Source organism: Macaca nemestrina, chromosome 18, assembly GCF_043159975.1.
Source record: "Macaca nemestrina isolate mMacNem1 chromosome 18, mMacNem.hap1, whole genome shotgun sequence".
Classification (NCBI taxonomy): Eukaryota; Metazoa; Chordata; class Mammalia; order Primates; family Cercopithecidae; genus Macaca; species Macaca nemestrina.
Window position 1 is genome coordinate 67,899,561 of NC_092142.1, and position 14,563 is coordinate 67,914,123.

General features: G+C 45.3%; 1 protein-coding gene across 1 annotated transcript in view; it reads left to right on the top strand.

Annotated features, from left to right (window-relative positions):
- Positions 1-14,563, top strand: part of LOC105491370 (cadherin 1) — a 98,548-nt gene that overhangs the window by 62,913 nt on the left and 21,072 nt on the right. The window contains exons 3-8 of the mRNA XM_011757711.3: positions 3,679-3,902; positions 10,360-10,503; positions 10,629-10,784; positions 12,167-12,311; positions 13,649-13,824; positions 14,100-14,228. Coding sequence (XP_011756013.2) covers positions 3,679-3,902; positions 10,360-10,503; positions 10,629-10,784; positions 12,167-12,311; positions 13,649-13,824; positions 14,100-14,228 — 974 coding nt within the window. The remainder of the gene's footprint in view (positions 1-3,678; positions 3,903-10,359; positions 10,504-10,628; positions 10,785-12,166; positions 12,312-13,648; positions 13,825-14,099; positions 14,229-14,563) is intronic.

A 14,563-nucleotide genomic window follows, 5' to 3' on the forward strand; every position in this document is an offset into this window, starting at 1 on the left:
ATTATGGCTCCCCATGCTCACTCCATCCTTCCCTTCAAGTTGCAGAAGTGAGTTGTAGACCCAGTCTGAGGGCTGAGAAGGTAGGGGTTGGGGCATGGTGGTGATTTTTTTTTTTCTTTTCTTTTTTCTTTTTTTTTTTTAATGAACTGGGAGGGAGGGTCAGGTGGGTGACTCTCTGAATGACACAGCTCCCTTCCTATGAATGAACTCCTCCTGGTTTGGTTGCTCAGTTTATTTGCCAGGTACCAGACTCCCAGCTATTGCATGGGGTAGCCTCTGATCTCAGTCTTGGGATCCTAGCTTGGAGGCATAATCTTCCTTTTAAAAATAACCAAGGTTGGGACCAGGTATGGTGACTCACTCATGTAATCCCAGCACTTTGGGAAGCCGAGGCGGGTGGATCACCTGAGGTCAGGAGTTTGAGACCAGCCTGGACAACATGGCAAAACCCTGTCTCTACTAAAGTTACAAAAATTAGCCAGGTGTGGTGGCACATGCCTGTAATCCCGGGAGGCTGAGGCAGGAGAATCGCTTGAACCCAGGAGGTGGAGCTTGCGGTGAGCCGAGATTGTGCCACTGCACTCCAGCCTGGGCAACAGAGCGAGACTGTCTCAAAAAAAATAAAATAAAAAATAAAAAAATAACCTAGTTTGGCCGGGCACACTGACTCACGCCTGTCATCCTAGCACTTTGGGAGGCTGAGGCAGGAAGACTGGTTGAGCCCAGGAGTTCTAGACCAGCCTGGGTAACATAACAAGACCCCATCTCTTAAAAAAAAATTATTTAAAAAAAACAAAAAAAAAAGCCTTACTAGGGTCTCTCCAGAGAGAGGAAGAGCCAATCATGAGACTAACTCATGTTAAAGACCTGTCTCAGCTCTGCCGTTTAATAGTTACGGGATGTCAGGTAAATTTCTTTACCTCTGTGAGCCTCAGTTTCGTCTTCAAAATGGAGAAAATCGGGTACTTCCCCTCTCACCCCCCAAACGCAGTCTTACTTTTCTCTGGCAAGGGCAGGGCTGTTGGCTTCAGAAATGTTTGCAAGGGTGGCCCCTGGTGGAAGAAATGAGAACCGCTGCCCAGGCATCAGGGATGGCTTCAGGGCTGTCTGGCAGAAACCTGAACTTCATGTCTAGCCTTGTAAGATAGGACAGCGGAAATTTTTATAAAAGAGCACTTGGATGAAATAGAAATTCCGTTGGACAATTATTTGAAAGGGAGGAAAACAGGCCAAGCTGAGAGTTTCCTAGAATGAATGATCTTATCGACTGTTCCCCTCTGCCTGGAAGCCTCTTTGAGTCAGGCTTCTGCAAGGCTGGTTCCTTCAGGTCCCACCTCAGGTGGTTCTACCTCAGAAAGCCCTGCCCTCACCGTTGCAATAGATGTTACATCTTCAGCAAACTCCCTTCTCCTCTGCCACTCTTATATCACCCTCTTTTATTTTAATTTCTATTACTTACCACTGCCTGAAATTATAAGTTCCTGTCTTTGTCCATCTCTTCCTCAGTAGTGTAAGCTCAATGACAGCAGGAACCTTAATTATCTTCGTCATGATTTGTCCTCACAGTCCAACACAGTGTCTGGCATAGAGCTTGATGGTTACCTATTTGAATGAGTCCGTTGAGATTCTAATGTATAGTGTAGATGCTTCAACCACAGCTTCTCCAGCTTTAGGGCATTAATACTTTTTAAAGTTTTAATTACTTTATTTATTTTTTGAGATAGAGTCTCGCTCTGTTGCCCAGGCTGGAGTGCAGTGGCACCATGTCAGCTCACTGCAACCTCCACCTTCCAGGTTCAAGAGGTTCTCCTGTCTCAGCTTCCCAAGTAGCTAGAATTACAAGTGCCCGCCACTATACCTGGCTAATTTTTTTTTTTTTTTTTTGTATTTTTGGTAGAGACGGGGTTTTTGTCATGTTGGCTAGGCTGGTCTCAAACTCCTGACCTCAAGTGATCTGCCCACCTCAGCCTCCCAAAGTGCTGGGGTTACAGGCATGAGCCACTGTGCCCAGCTTTTTTTTTTTTTTTTTTTTTGACAGGATCTCACTCTGTTGCCTAGGCTGGAGTGCAGTGGTGCGATCATGGCTCGCTGCCACCTCATTCTTCTGGGCTCAAGTGATCCTCCCACTTCATCTTCTCAAGTAGCTGGAACCACAGCTGTGTACTACCACGGCCAGCTAATTTTATTTTTATTTTTTTGTAGAGATAGGGTCTCCTTATGTAACTCAGGCTGGTCTCAAGTTCTTAGGCTCAAATGATCCACCTGCCTCAGCCTCCCAAAGTGCTGGAATTACAGGCATGAGCCACTGTGCCTGGCCGATATTAATACTTTTAAAAGTTTTAATACTTTAATAGCTATAGAGCTTTGAGTAGTTTTGTCTCTAAGCCATTGATCATAATATTCTCCACCCAAGTAGTCCTTTTCTGTCTTTTGCATTTGTCTTGCTACCCTGCATGATCAGGTTAAAGACTTTTTCCTATGAAACCTTCACCATCTCTCCAAACTGACAGTGATTAGTTGATCAGTTTCTCCTCTGTGCCCTAGGCTGCAAATAGGTAATACCTCTTTGTTCCTCAGAGGATATTCATGTAATCAGCACTCAGTAACTATTGACTTTTATCAGTGACTTTTGTGGAATACTCATGGGGGCTGAATCAATGATTAATCAAAGCTACATTTGTCTTAAAATTTTTGTTTAACAAACTAATATAATGCTTATTATGTGCAAGGCGCTGTTCTATGTACCTTAAAACAATCCTAGTAGATAGTTAATATTGTTGCCATCATTCTACAGATAGGTAGACTGAGGCACAGAGAGGTCAAGTAACTTGCCCGAAGTCACAGAGCTCATAAGTGGCAGAGCTGGGACTTAAACCAGGCAGTTTGGACCAGAGTCTACTCTTAACCATTACTGCATGCTGGCTGTCTCATTATCTGCCACTGTTGTTCTAAATGTAAATGGCTTATTTAAATGTAGATTACCCAGAGCATCTCACTGTACCTTAGGCACTAACTTCTGGGTACAATAGGTCTTCAATCTCAGTTATTTTAGTGATCTGTTCTCATGCTGACTGACAAGGACCATTGGACGGAGCAGCCTCCTTTTTTCGTTGTTATTGAAAAAGAGAAATTACTTTCGTCTTTTTTGAGTTTCACTCTGTTGCCCAGGCTGGAGTGCAGTGGTGCGGATCTTGGCTCACTGCAACCTCCGCCTCCCAGGTTCAAGCGATTCTCCTGCCTCAGCCTCCCAAGTAGCTGGGATTACAGGCACCTACCACCACGCCTGGCTGATTTTTGTACTTTTAGTAGAGATGGGGTTTCACCATGTTGGACCAGGCTGGTCTCAAGCTTCTGACCTCAAGTGACCCACCCAGCTCAGCCTCCCAAAGTGCTGGGATTACAGGCATGAGCCCCCACACCCAGCCGATAAGTTACTTTCTAGACAAGATAATATTTCAATTGACAACAAGATGAGAAAGAAATCAGAGCACAAGAAAGTCATCCAGTAATTGTGAAGAACATTGTGGTGATAGCTTTGTTGTTCTGTCACTGGATTATGGTTTGTTTTGGTTGTGTTTGGTTTTGTGGGAGGCTTCCCACAAGTTTGCTCTTTGGAGAAGGAATGCTCTTGTCTTTAATCTGTCCAATTTCCTAATCTCTGTGATTTCTGCCCCGCAGTGAGTTTTGAAGATTGCACCGGTCGACAAAGGACAGCCTATTTTTCCCTCGACACCCGATTCAAAGTGGGCCCAGATGGTGTGATTACAGTCAAAAGGCCTCTACAGTTTCATAACCCACAGATCCATTTCTTGGTCTACGCCTGGGACTCCACCTACAGAAAGTTTTCCACCAAAGTCACGCTGAATACAGTGGGGTACCACAGCCGCACCCCGCCCCTTCATGTATGTTGACATTTTTCTGAGAAGTTCGCTGTTGTTTTAGTGCGCTATCTGATCCGGGTTTCTCAGCCTTGGTACCGTTGCCATTTTGGACTGGATGATTTTGTGTTGCAGGGGTTGTCCTGTGCACCATGTAGGATGTTTAGCAAGCATCCCTGGCCTTAACTGGTTAGACACCAGTAGCACTTCCACCACTTGTGACAACCCAAAGTGTCTCCACATGTTGCCAATGGCCCCTGGGGGGACAAATCAGCCCCAGTTGAGAGCTCTTGGTCTAACTGAGTAATTCTTGCTGGGGTTTTTGGGGTGTGGGGATCGGGTAGTGTAGAAGAGTGGTAAAGGCCTGGACACCGTCTGGGACTGAATCTCAGCCATGCCATTTACTACTTGGGTACCGTTGGAGGAATTATGTCACCTGTCTATGCTTGAGCTTCCTTATCTGTAAAATGGAGATAATAGTGAGGATGGAATTAATTAATGCATGTGAAATGCTAAAAGTACGCAAGGCATAATTAGTCATTGTTAGCTATCTTTACAACTCCCCTCCTGGGGGAAGAAGAATGAATGAGAGCTGGATTCTTCTTCTTCTCTCTCTCTCTCTCTCTTTTTTTTTTTTTAAAGATGTAGTCTCACTCTGTGGCCCAGGCTGGAGTGCAGTGGTGCGACTCACAGCAACCTCCACCTCCCCAGTTCAAGTGATTCTCCTGCCTCAGCCTCCTGAGTAGTTGGGATGACAGGTGCCCGCCACCACACCCGGCTAATTTTTGTATTTTTAGTAGAGGCAAGGTTTCACCATGTTGGCCAGGCTGGTCTTGAATTCCTGACCTCAAATGATCTGCCTGCCTCGGCCTCCCAAAGTGCTGGGATTACAGGAGTGAGCCACCGTGCCTGGCCGAGAGCTGGATTCTCTGATCATTTTGCTTTTTGTGCTTCCAGTAAGAAGAGTCTTGGCAAAGCAAGAGAAGAACCAGTGGGCAGCTCTTGCCCCATTAGACTGTAACCTCCACAAGACCCTTTCCCATAGTATTTGCAGTGCCTGGCCTTAGGTCTGGCCCATACCAGGAACAGACAAACAGATGAATTGGCCATGAATGGAAGGATGGATGGATGTCTGCCTAGGTTCTTGGCAGGAATGTTTCTAGGGGTTGTTAATCGAAGCGAGTTTCTCAAGTGCTCCCGTGGTGCTTCCTACCGAAATGTCTCTCTGGGGGATATTCTGGTTGTGTCCTGCTTACTGCTTTGGAAGTGTGGAATGTGTTGTAAGTGCCAGGGCCAGTAAGGTTGGCATCTTCTTTTCTCCCTGAAGACTCTTGATATTCTTGGAACTTAATGGTCCTCCTGATCTGATTTTTCTCCCTGGTGTGATTAGACCAGAAAAATGAGGAGTCTAATACTATAGGACTATATTAACATAGCTCCTTGACTCAGAGTCTCCAAGGGACCCCATCATTCATGTGAAAAAATTTCAGCACAGTGAGTCCTTGCCAAGCAGCTGTGTGTGGAAGCCTCTTACGATCCAGAGACAGTTTTATTTTATTTTTTTAGAGACAGAGTCTTGCTCTGTCACCCAGGCTGGAGGGCAGTGGTGCAATTTCGGCTCAAGGACACTTCCGCCTCCCGGGTTCAAACAATTCTTCTGCCTCAACCTCTCAAGTAGCTAGGATTATAGGCACCTGCCACCACGCCTGGCTAATTTTTGTATTTTTAGTAGAGATGGTTTCACCATGTTGGCCAGGCTGGTCTCGATCTTCCCACCTCAGCCTCCCAAAGTGCTGGGATTATAGGTTTGAGCCACTGTGCCTGGCTGCAGAGACAGTTTTGAGCTTCGGTCTTCAACTTTGCTTCCACATCTCTTGAACTTTGTGTCTGCCTCCATGTCTGCTGTATCAGGATTGGGTTCAAGTACGTGTTATATAAATCTCCCAATTGTCGTGGTTTGTGCAAAATACTCTCAAGTTAAGGAAGCCCTAGGGTAAGCTGTGCCCAGTATGGAGACTTGATAGTCATCAAGAGTCCAGGTTCCCCCTTTCCTTTTTGCTCCATCATCTTCAGCACATGACTTCATCCTCAAGGAGACGTCATGATCCCAGTGATCCCAGATGGCTGCTGGAGCTCCAGTCGTCATGTCTTTTTTTTTTTTTTTAAATCATGTTTATTCTAGGCAAGAAGAAGGAGAAAGGAGAAGCACAAAAATGCATTACTTAATTATCTGTCTGCCTTTTAAGAAACCTTTGTGGAATTCTCCTCAAGCAACACTTGAGAAACACTGGCCAAAACTTAGCCTCATGACCACATCTAGCTGCACGTGCAGTCCAGGGAATGTAGTCTTATATGAATACATTTCTGGAACGTATATCCCAGAATTAGAAAATTGAGATATATATTGGAGAGATAGGTTTTTATTTTGTTTTTAATCAGGAACAAAGAATGGATATTGGGTGGTAGGTAGCAGATTCTGCCTCAGCTGGTTTGAGATTCACCTTGGTTTGTCTCTATAGTTCAAAGGATCCTTCTGGAACCAGATGGTACTGTAATTAGATGGCAGTCTTACCTCACTTTCAATATATATTTATTAATTTTCAACTTTTTAAAAAAACAACATATCCAGGTAACAAAATTTTTTTTTATTTTTTGGAGACAGAGTCTTGCTCTGTCACTCAGGCTGGAGCACAGTCTCGGGAGCACAGCTCACTGCAGCCTTGACCTCCCAGGCTCAAGCAATCCTCCTGCCTCAATCTTCCATGTAGCTGGGACCACAGGGTGCACCACCATGCCCAGCTAATTTTTAATTTTTATTATTATTACTTTTTTTTTTTTTTTTGTAGAGATAGGGTCTCACCTTGTGCAGGCTCACTACATTTGTATAAGAATAGATCTTAGTCTCTAGTTCTTTCACCTTATTTGGGTGAGTTTTCTCAGTCCGGCATCCTTCTTTTCTTTTCTTTCTTTTCTTTTCTTCCCTTTCCCCTTCCCTTCCTTTTGTGTTTTTAGTAGAGACGGAGTTTTACCGTGTTGGTCAGGCTGGTCTTGAGCTCCTGACCTCAAGCAGTCCGCTTGCCTTGGCCTCCCAAAGTGCTGGGATTACAGGCGTGTGCCACCGCGCCCCACCTGGTATCCTATTTTTCTGAGGGATCAGTTCCATGTGCAGTATTTTCAGGCATGACTCCCTTTGATTTCACGCATGAAAATGTTAGTGTTATGTTTTGCCAGCACAGTGTTCATCATTATTCATTCTCTGAAAATATTCCACAGTCCTAATGTCAGCAAGGCGTGCATGTTCCTTTCCTTTTCAATGTGATAACTGGGTTTGCATTCATTCATGAGTGCCCATGTGCTCACCATGGCTGTGCAAGGTAGCTGGGTTTTGTTGATGTTGTTGTTTTGTTTGTTTTTGTTTTTTTTTGAGATGGAGTTTCACTCTTGTCGCCCAGGCTAGAGTGCAGTGGCACATCTTGTTCACTGCAACCTCCACCTCCTGGATTCAAGCAATTCCCCTGCTTCAACCTCCCGAGTAGCTGGGATTACAAGTGTGCGCCACCACGCCCAGCTAATTTTTGTATTATTAGTAGAAACGGGTTTCACCATGTTGGCCAGGCTGGTCTCGAGCTCACCTCAGGTGATCCACCCACCTTGGCCTCCCAAAGGAAAAACCTGCTGGGATTACAGGCATGAGTCACTGCGCCTAGTGAAGGTGGCTGTTTTAAGGCTTAGGATACAGTGTTTTTTCTGGGGTTGTTTTTTGTTTATTTGTTTGTTGTTGTTTTTGAGACAGAGTCTCACTCTGTTTCCCAGGTCAGAGTGCAGTGACATGATCTCGGCTCACTTCAACTTCCGCCTCCCGGATTCAAGCAATTTTCTTGCCTCAGCCTCCTGAGTAGCTAGAATTGCAGGCACATGCCACCATGCCTGGCTAATTTTTGTTTGTTTGTTTTTGAGACACGATCTCTGTTATCCAGGCTGGAGTGCAGTAGCACGATCTCAGCTCACTGCAACCTCTGCCTCCCGGGTTCGTACCTCAGCCTCTCAAGTAATTGGGACCTCATATGTGCGCCACCATGCCCAACTAATTTTTATATTTTTAGTAGAGGCGGGGTTTTGCCATGTTGGCCAAGCGGATCCCAAACTGCTGACCTCAAGTGATCCGCCCACCTTGGCCCCCCAGCGTGCTGGGATTACAGGTGTAAACCACCACTCCTGGCCCAGGATACAGTGTTGAGGGTCAGTTTTTTATTTTGTTCCTGTGCTGGGGTTAAATCTCAATAAAACCATAGCTCAGTGTTTTCCAACCAGTCCAGCCATCATCTGCATCATTATCTTTGTTGAGCACTTACTGTGTTTCAGGCACTATTCACAGTGCTTTAAATGTGCAATACCAGCATCTCATTTCATCCTCCCAAGAATTCTATGAGATAGGTTCTAATACTATCCCCATTTCAGACATTAGGAAGCTGTAGTACAGAGAAGTTAAGTAATATCTGCCTGGGGCAAGGAGGCACCATCGTGAGGATTCAAAGCCAGGCAGCCTAGCTCCAGAGCCTGCCCTTGGCTCAGGCTGGGCTGCCTCTCTAGGAGACAAACACAGGATGTAGAGGGCAGAGAGTGTAGGTGTGTGCGCATGTGTGCACTTGTGGCCAGTGTGCGGCATTGAGGAAGGGCTCTGTGATGATACCTGGTTATATCTCACATGTATCTGGTGCATCTTTAATCTTTTTTTTTTTTTGAGATGGAGTCTCTCTCTGTCACCCAGGCTGGAGTGCAGTGGCGCCATCTCAGCACACTACAGGCTCCGCCTCCTGGGTTCACACCATTCTCCTGCCCCAGCCTCCTGAGTAGCTGGGACTACAGGCGCCCGCCACCATGCTCAGCTAATTTTTTGTATTTTTAGTAGAGACGGGGTTTCACCATGTTAGCCAGGATGGTCTCGATCTCCTGACCTCGTGATCCACCCACCTCGGCCTCCCAAAGTCCTGGGATTACAGGCGTGAGCCACTGTGCCTGGCACATCTTCAATCTTAAAGCCAGAAAATAGAGCTGAACTCAAACTTGGCAAGCAGTGATCAGTGACTGTGAGTTTTTATGTGGACGGTGAGAGATGGAATTTTCCCCTGGAAACTTTACTATAGTAATCACTTTAAAACACTTAAACAATTTGGCAAATATTTTCCTTCCATTTTCAACTCTCTTATTTCCCTGCATGTGCATAAAGTTATCCTTATTGCATATGAAAACTGTTCAATACAAGTCTCAAAGGGTATTTTTGGCTCCCATCCCAACAGCTTCTGTTAGAACAAATGGAAACCATATAGATATAATGATACAGTGAAATGAAGAGATTTGTATTGATCACAAAGTAGTTCTTAGTACCCGTTCTCAAAATCTACTTGTTTTGGCTGATAACTCCACTTTGGGGACCTATGTCCCCAAGAAAAACATGAAAGAGGCTGGGTGCGGTGACTCACACCTGTAATCCCTGCAAATTGGGAAGCCAAAGCAGGAGAATCACTTGAGCCCAGGAGTTCGAGACCAGCCTGGGCAAGATGGCAAGACCCTGCCTCTACAAAAATTAAACAAAATTTAAAAATTAGGTGCACGTGGTGGTACATGCCTGTAGTTCCAGCTACTTGATAGGCTGAGGTCAGAGGCTCACCTGAGCTCAGGAGTTTGAGGCTGCAGTGAGCTTTGATCACTTCACTGCACTCCAGCCTGGGTGACAGAGCAAGACCCTGTCTCTATTTTAAAAAAGAAAATAAATCGAAAACCCAAATATTCAGTTGTTGAGTAAGCTCTGATATTAAATCATCAGAGTATAATGTTGCTATTAAAAATCACATTATGGGCTGGGTATGGTGGCTTATGCCTATAATCCCAGCATTTTGGGAGGCCAAGTTGCTTAAACTCACAAGTTCGAGACCAGCCTGGGTAACATGGCAAAACCCTATGTCTACTAAAAATACAAAAATTAGTCAGGCACAGTGGTGTGCACCTGTAGTCCCAGCTACTCAGGAAGCTGAGATGGGGGGGATGACTTGAGCCTGGGAGGCAGAGGTTGCAGTGAGACAAAGTCTTGCTGCTGCACCCCAGCCTCAATGATAGAGCCAGATCTTGTCTCAAAAAAATAAAAATGAGATTATGTAGGCTTGAAACAGCTTGTAAATTATAATATCAAACCCTGAAACCAATACTTGCGTATGCTTGATGATTATTGGAACTCTGGACACTAAGAAGGATAAAAAGAGCATGCGGTCTTTATGATACAGAAAAGGGGCTCATTGGTTTTTGTTTTGGTTGGTCATTTTGGTGGATATATATAATTTGTCATTGATAAGAGAATGTATCATTAAATTCAAACTGTACACTGCCCACAGAAGGCTGGGGATGCTGTCTGGCTAGGTTGGACTATTAGACCTGTAGTATCCGTCCTGAATTGTCTCATCTTGTTCCTCATCTTCTTTCCTTTTAGGCCTCTGTTTCTGGAGTCCAAGCAGAATTGCTCACATTTCCCAACTCCTCTCCTGGCCTCAGAAGATGGAAGAGAGATTGGGTTATTCCTCCTATCAGCTGCCCAGAAAATGAAAAAGGCCCATTTCCTAAAAACCTGGTTCAGGTAGAGAAAGAAGTTCTCTATTTCTCTGGGAGGAATTTGGCAGAGAAGTACCAAGGAGAGAAAGGGAAAAGACCGAATGTTGGGATCCTTCTTTACTAATACTTTTTCTTTCATTTTGTTTTCAGATCAAATCCAACAAAGACAAAGAAGGCAAGGTTTTCTACAGCATCACTGGCCAAGGAGCTGACACACCGCCTGTTGGTGTCTTTATTATTGAAAGAGAAACAGGATGGCTGAAAGTGACAGAGCCTCTGGATAGAGAAAACATTGCCACATACACTGTAAGTATCTCTTAGAAGCTTGTTGACACTGGGGTAACATCCATCCAGGATTTTTTGGTCAACCCATGCTGGATCTCCAGATCAGAGGCTCTGAACACATGAGGAGCTTGACACCTCTTGACCTGTTGCTAAGGAGAAATGATGGGAGAATGTGGGACAGTTTGGGGTTGTTAATTTTTCTCCTTGTCAGGAAGAAAGGAAGGAGAATCCCCATGCATCCTCATACAACCAGGGCAAATTTAGACTCAAGATGTCAACCTGTTCTTGGGGCTGGAAGTCCCTGACCTAAAAGAACAGGACAGTGATGATAAAAGGGAACAAAACCCATTTCTTGGGCTTGGCAGCAGCAAGAGCTTGAGAAAACCAAGAAGTTTTTTTTTTTTTTTTTTTTTTTTTTGAGATAGAGTTTTGCTCTGTCACCCAGGCTGGAATGCAATAACGTGATCTCAGCTTACCACAACCTCCACTTTTTGGGTTCAAGTGATTCTCCTGCTTCAGCCTCCTGAGTAACTGGATTATAGGCAACTGCCATCACGCCAAGCTGATTTTTTGTGTTTTTAGTAAGATGGGGTTTTACCATGTTGGCCAGAGTGGTCTCAAACTCCTGAACTCAGGTGATTCACCCTACTTGGCCTCCCAAAGTGCTGGAATTACAGGAGTGAGCCACCGTGCCCGGCCTCCAAGAGGTCATTTTTTTTGTTTTGGTTTTGGTTTTGGAATTTTTTTTTTTTTTTTTTTTTTTTTTGAGACAGAGTCTACCTATGTCACTCAGGCTGGAGTGCAGTAGTACAATCATAGCTCACTGCATCCTGGACCTTCTGGGCCCAAGTGACACTCCCACCTCATCTTCCTGAGTAGCTGAGACTAAAGGCGCAGGCCACCACACCCAGCTAATTTTTGTATTTTTTGTGGAAACAAGATCTTGCTATGTTGCCCAGGCTTGAGCTCAAGCAATCTGCCCACCTTGGCCTCCCAAAGTGCTGAGATTACATGAGCCACCATGCCTGGCCAGGAAGTCATATATTGATGCCAAATTCAGAAATATCTGGGGGAAATGCTAGACCAGAAGGACCAGAGCAAGTTTCACCCTGCATGGAATAAGAGTTCTTCAGGACCCCACCTTTATCTCTAGGCCTGAAGCCCTGGTCCTCATGTGGGAAATGGGAGGTCTGAGCCAGTGGGGGTGTTCCACTCCATGGGTCTTACCTTGTTATGATCTCATTGAAGCAGCAGCAGCACATGTGTGAGAAAAGTCACCCACTGGGGTCTCAGAGAGTGGGAAGGTGTGGCAGCCCAGGGAGTACACTCTGCTCTGGCTGGGCTCCTTCTGCCACATTTTCTTCCTCATCAGAGCTCAATTCACCCTCACTTGGTTCTTTCAGCTCTTCTCTCATGCTGTGTCATCCAACGGGAATGCAGTTGAGGACCCAATGGAGATTTTGATCACGGTGACCGATCAGAATGACAACAAGCCCGTGTTCACCCAGGAGGTCTTTAAGGGGTCTGTCATGGAAGGTGCTCTTCCAGGTATATCCACTAATGAGAATCTGAATATCCAGAAAGACTCTTAGGTTCTTTGGACCCCAAAGTGTTGTCCAGCCCTGAAGGTTGTGTAACTAAAGCTGACCCTTCCTATGGACAGAACTTCTTGGGAAGCCATTGTTGTGTTATATGCATGTGTATAACAGTCTACCTATGGAAACACATAAAACAGAGTTTAAGAACAATCTTCCCTTTTTTCTTGTTAAATTTTTTTTTCAGGCTGGGCATGGTGGCTCACGCCTATAATCCCAGCACTTTGGGAGGCCAAGGCGGGTGGATCACCTCTAGTCAGGAGTTCAAGATCAGCCTGACCAACATGGTGAAACCTCATGTGTACTAAAAATACGAAAAAATTAGCCAGGCGTGGTGGTGTGTGCCTGTAATCCCAGCTACTTGGGAGGCTGAGGCAGGAGAATTGCTTGAACCTGGTAGGTGGAGGTTGCAGTGAGCTAAGATTGCGCCACTGCACTCCAGCTGGGGTGACAGATCCAGACTCTGTCTCAAAAAAAAAAAAAAATTTATAGAGATAGGGTCTCGCTTTGTTGTCCAGGCTACTTTCAAACTCCTGGCCTCAAGCAATCCTCCAACCTCAGCCCCACAAGCTGCTAAGATTATAGGCATGAGCTACTATACCTGGCTAAGAACAACCTTCCTAATTAAGGAACAGATCTTTGCCAGTACCTTAAAGTCCTAAACAATCTCCCTTGATCACATTCTTTTCTCTCTTCCATAAAGATAACCACACCCTAGGCTGGGCACGGTGGTTCATGCCTGGAATCCCAGTACGTTAGGAGGCCGAGGAGGCAGGCAGATCACCTGAGGTCTGAAGTTCAAGACCAGCCTGACCAACATGGAGAAACCCTGTCTCTACTAAAAATACAAAGTTAGCTGGGCGTGGTGGCGCATGCCTATAATCCCAGATACTTGGGAGGCTGAGGCAGGAGAATCGCTTGAACCTGGGAGGCAGAGGTTGCAGTGAGCCGAGTTTGCGCCGTTGCGCTCCAGCCTGGGCAACGGGAGCAAAACTCTGTCTCAAAAAAAAAAAAAGATAACCGCACCCTGACTTTTGTGGTAATCATTCCCTTTCTTTTCTTCATTACCATTTGTCTATTTATACCTGAATAATAAATTGATAGTTTGAGCTTTCTTCCTCCCCTAGCACTTTGGTAAGAATTCTAGGAATTAGATAATGGGGGAACTCTGACATGGTACCACCCCCATATCCCCTCCTTTATCCCTCAGGGCAGAATTGGATTAAGCAATACTGACCCTGTCCCAAAGGGTCAGTTTGTCTAAACCTTCGTCTCCTTGAATTCTTCCAGGGACCTCCGTAATGGAGGTCACAGCCACAGACGCGGACGATGATGTGAACACCTACAATGCCGCCATCGCTTACAGCATCCTCAGCCAAGATCCTGAGCTGCCTGACAAAAATATGTTCACCATTAACAAGAACACAGGAGTCATCAGTGTGGTCACCACTGGGCTGGACCGAGAGGTCAGATGTCAGGAGGATCCAGAGGGTGTGGAGGACAAATGTATATTAGCTCAATCCCGTGGACAAAGCAAAATCCTGCTAGGCCACCTGTCAGTTAATACAGTGTTGGTCTGAGCTTTGCATCTAAGCTTCTGCCCAGAGGTTCCGTGCCTAGAAGACAGGCTGACTGGCGTGAAGCAGATGGTTAAATATTCTGGTTCCATGTGTTGGGCTGGGCTAGGCCAGAGGTGGCTGGTAGTCCTGGTCCTAACTTGGTTGCATTGATCTCTCTGCAGAGTTTCCCTATGTATACCCTGGTGGTTCAAGCTGCTGACCTTCAAGGTGAAGGGTTAAGCACAACAGCAACAGCTGTGATCACAGTCACTGACACCAATGATAACCCTCCAGTCTTCAATCCCACCACGGTAATTCTACAACTCCTCAGAGGGTTTCCAAAGAAAGGTCTTTTGTTGTTCGTGAACTAAGTTTCACCACTGCTCATGGGCAAAGTCTTTGAAAACTCTCTCCAGACTAGCGAATGTTAACTTTAAAGTTAAAAGCAAGCATCTTGAGATGGCAGTTGTCTTTTAGCATCTTTTTTCCACCCTTGGCCTGGGGCCAATTGGCTCAAGATTGTGAAGTTGCAGAAAGCACCTACTGATTTCCTATCTGCATATGGTACATTTTTATAGCAACTATTACTGGGTTTCATTTCTTCATTGAACACGTATTTTCTAAGTTTATATTAGGCACTGTGTTA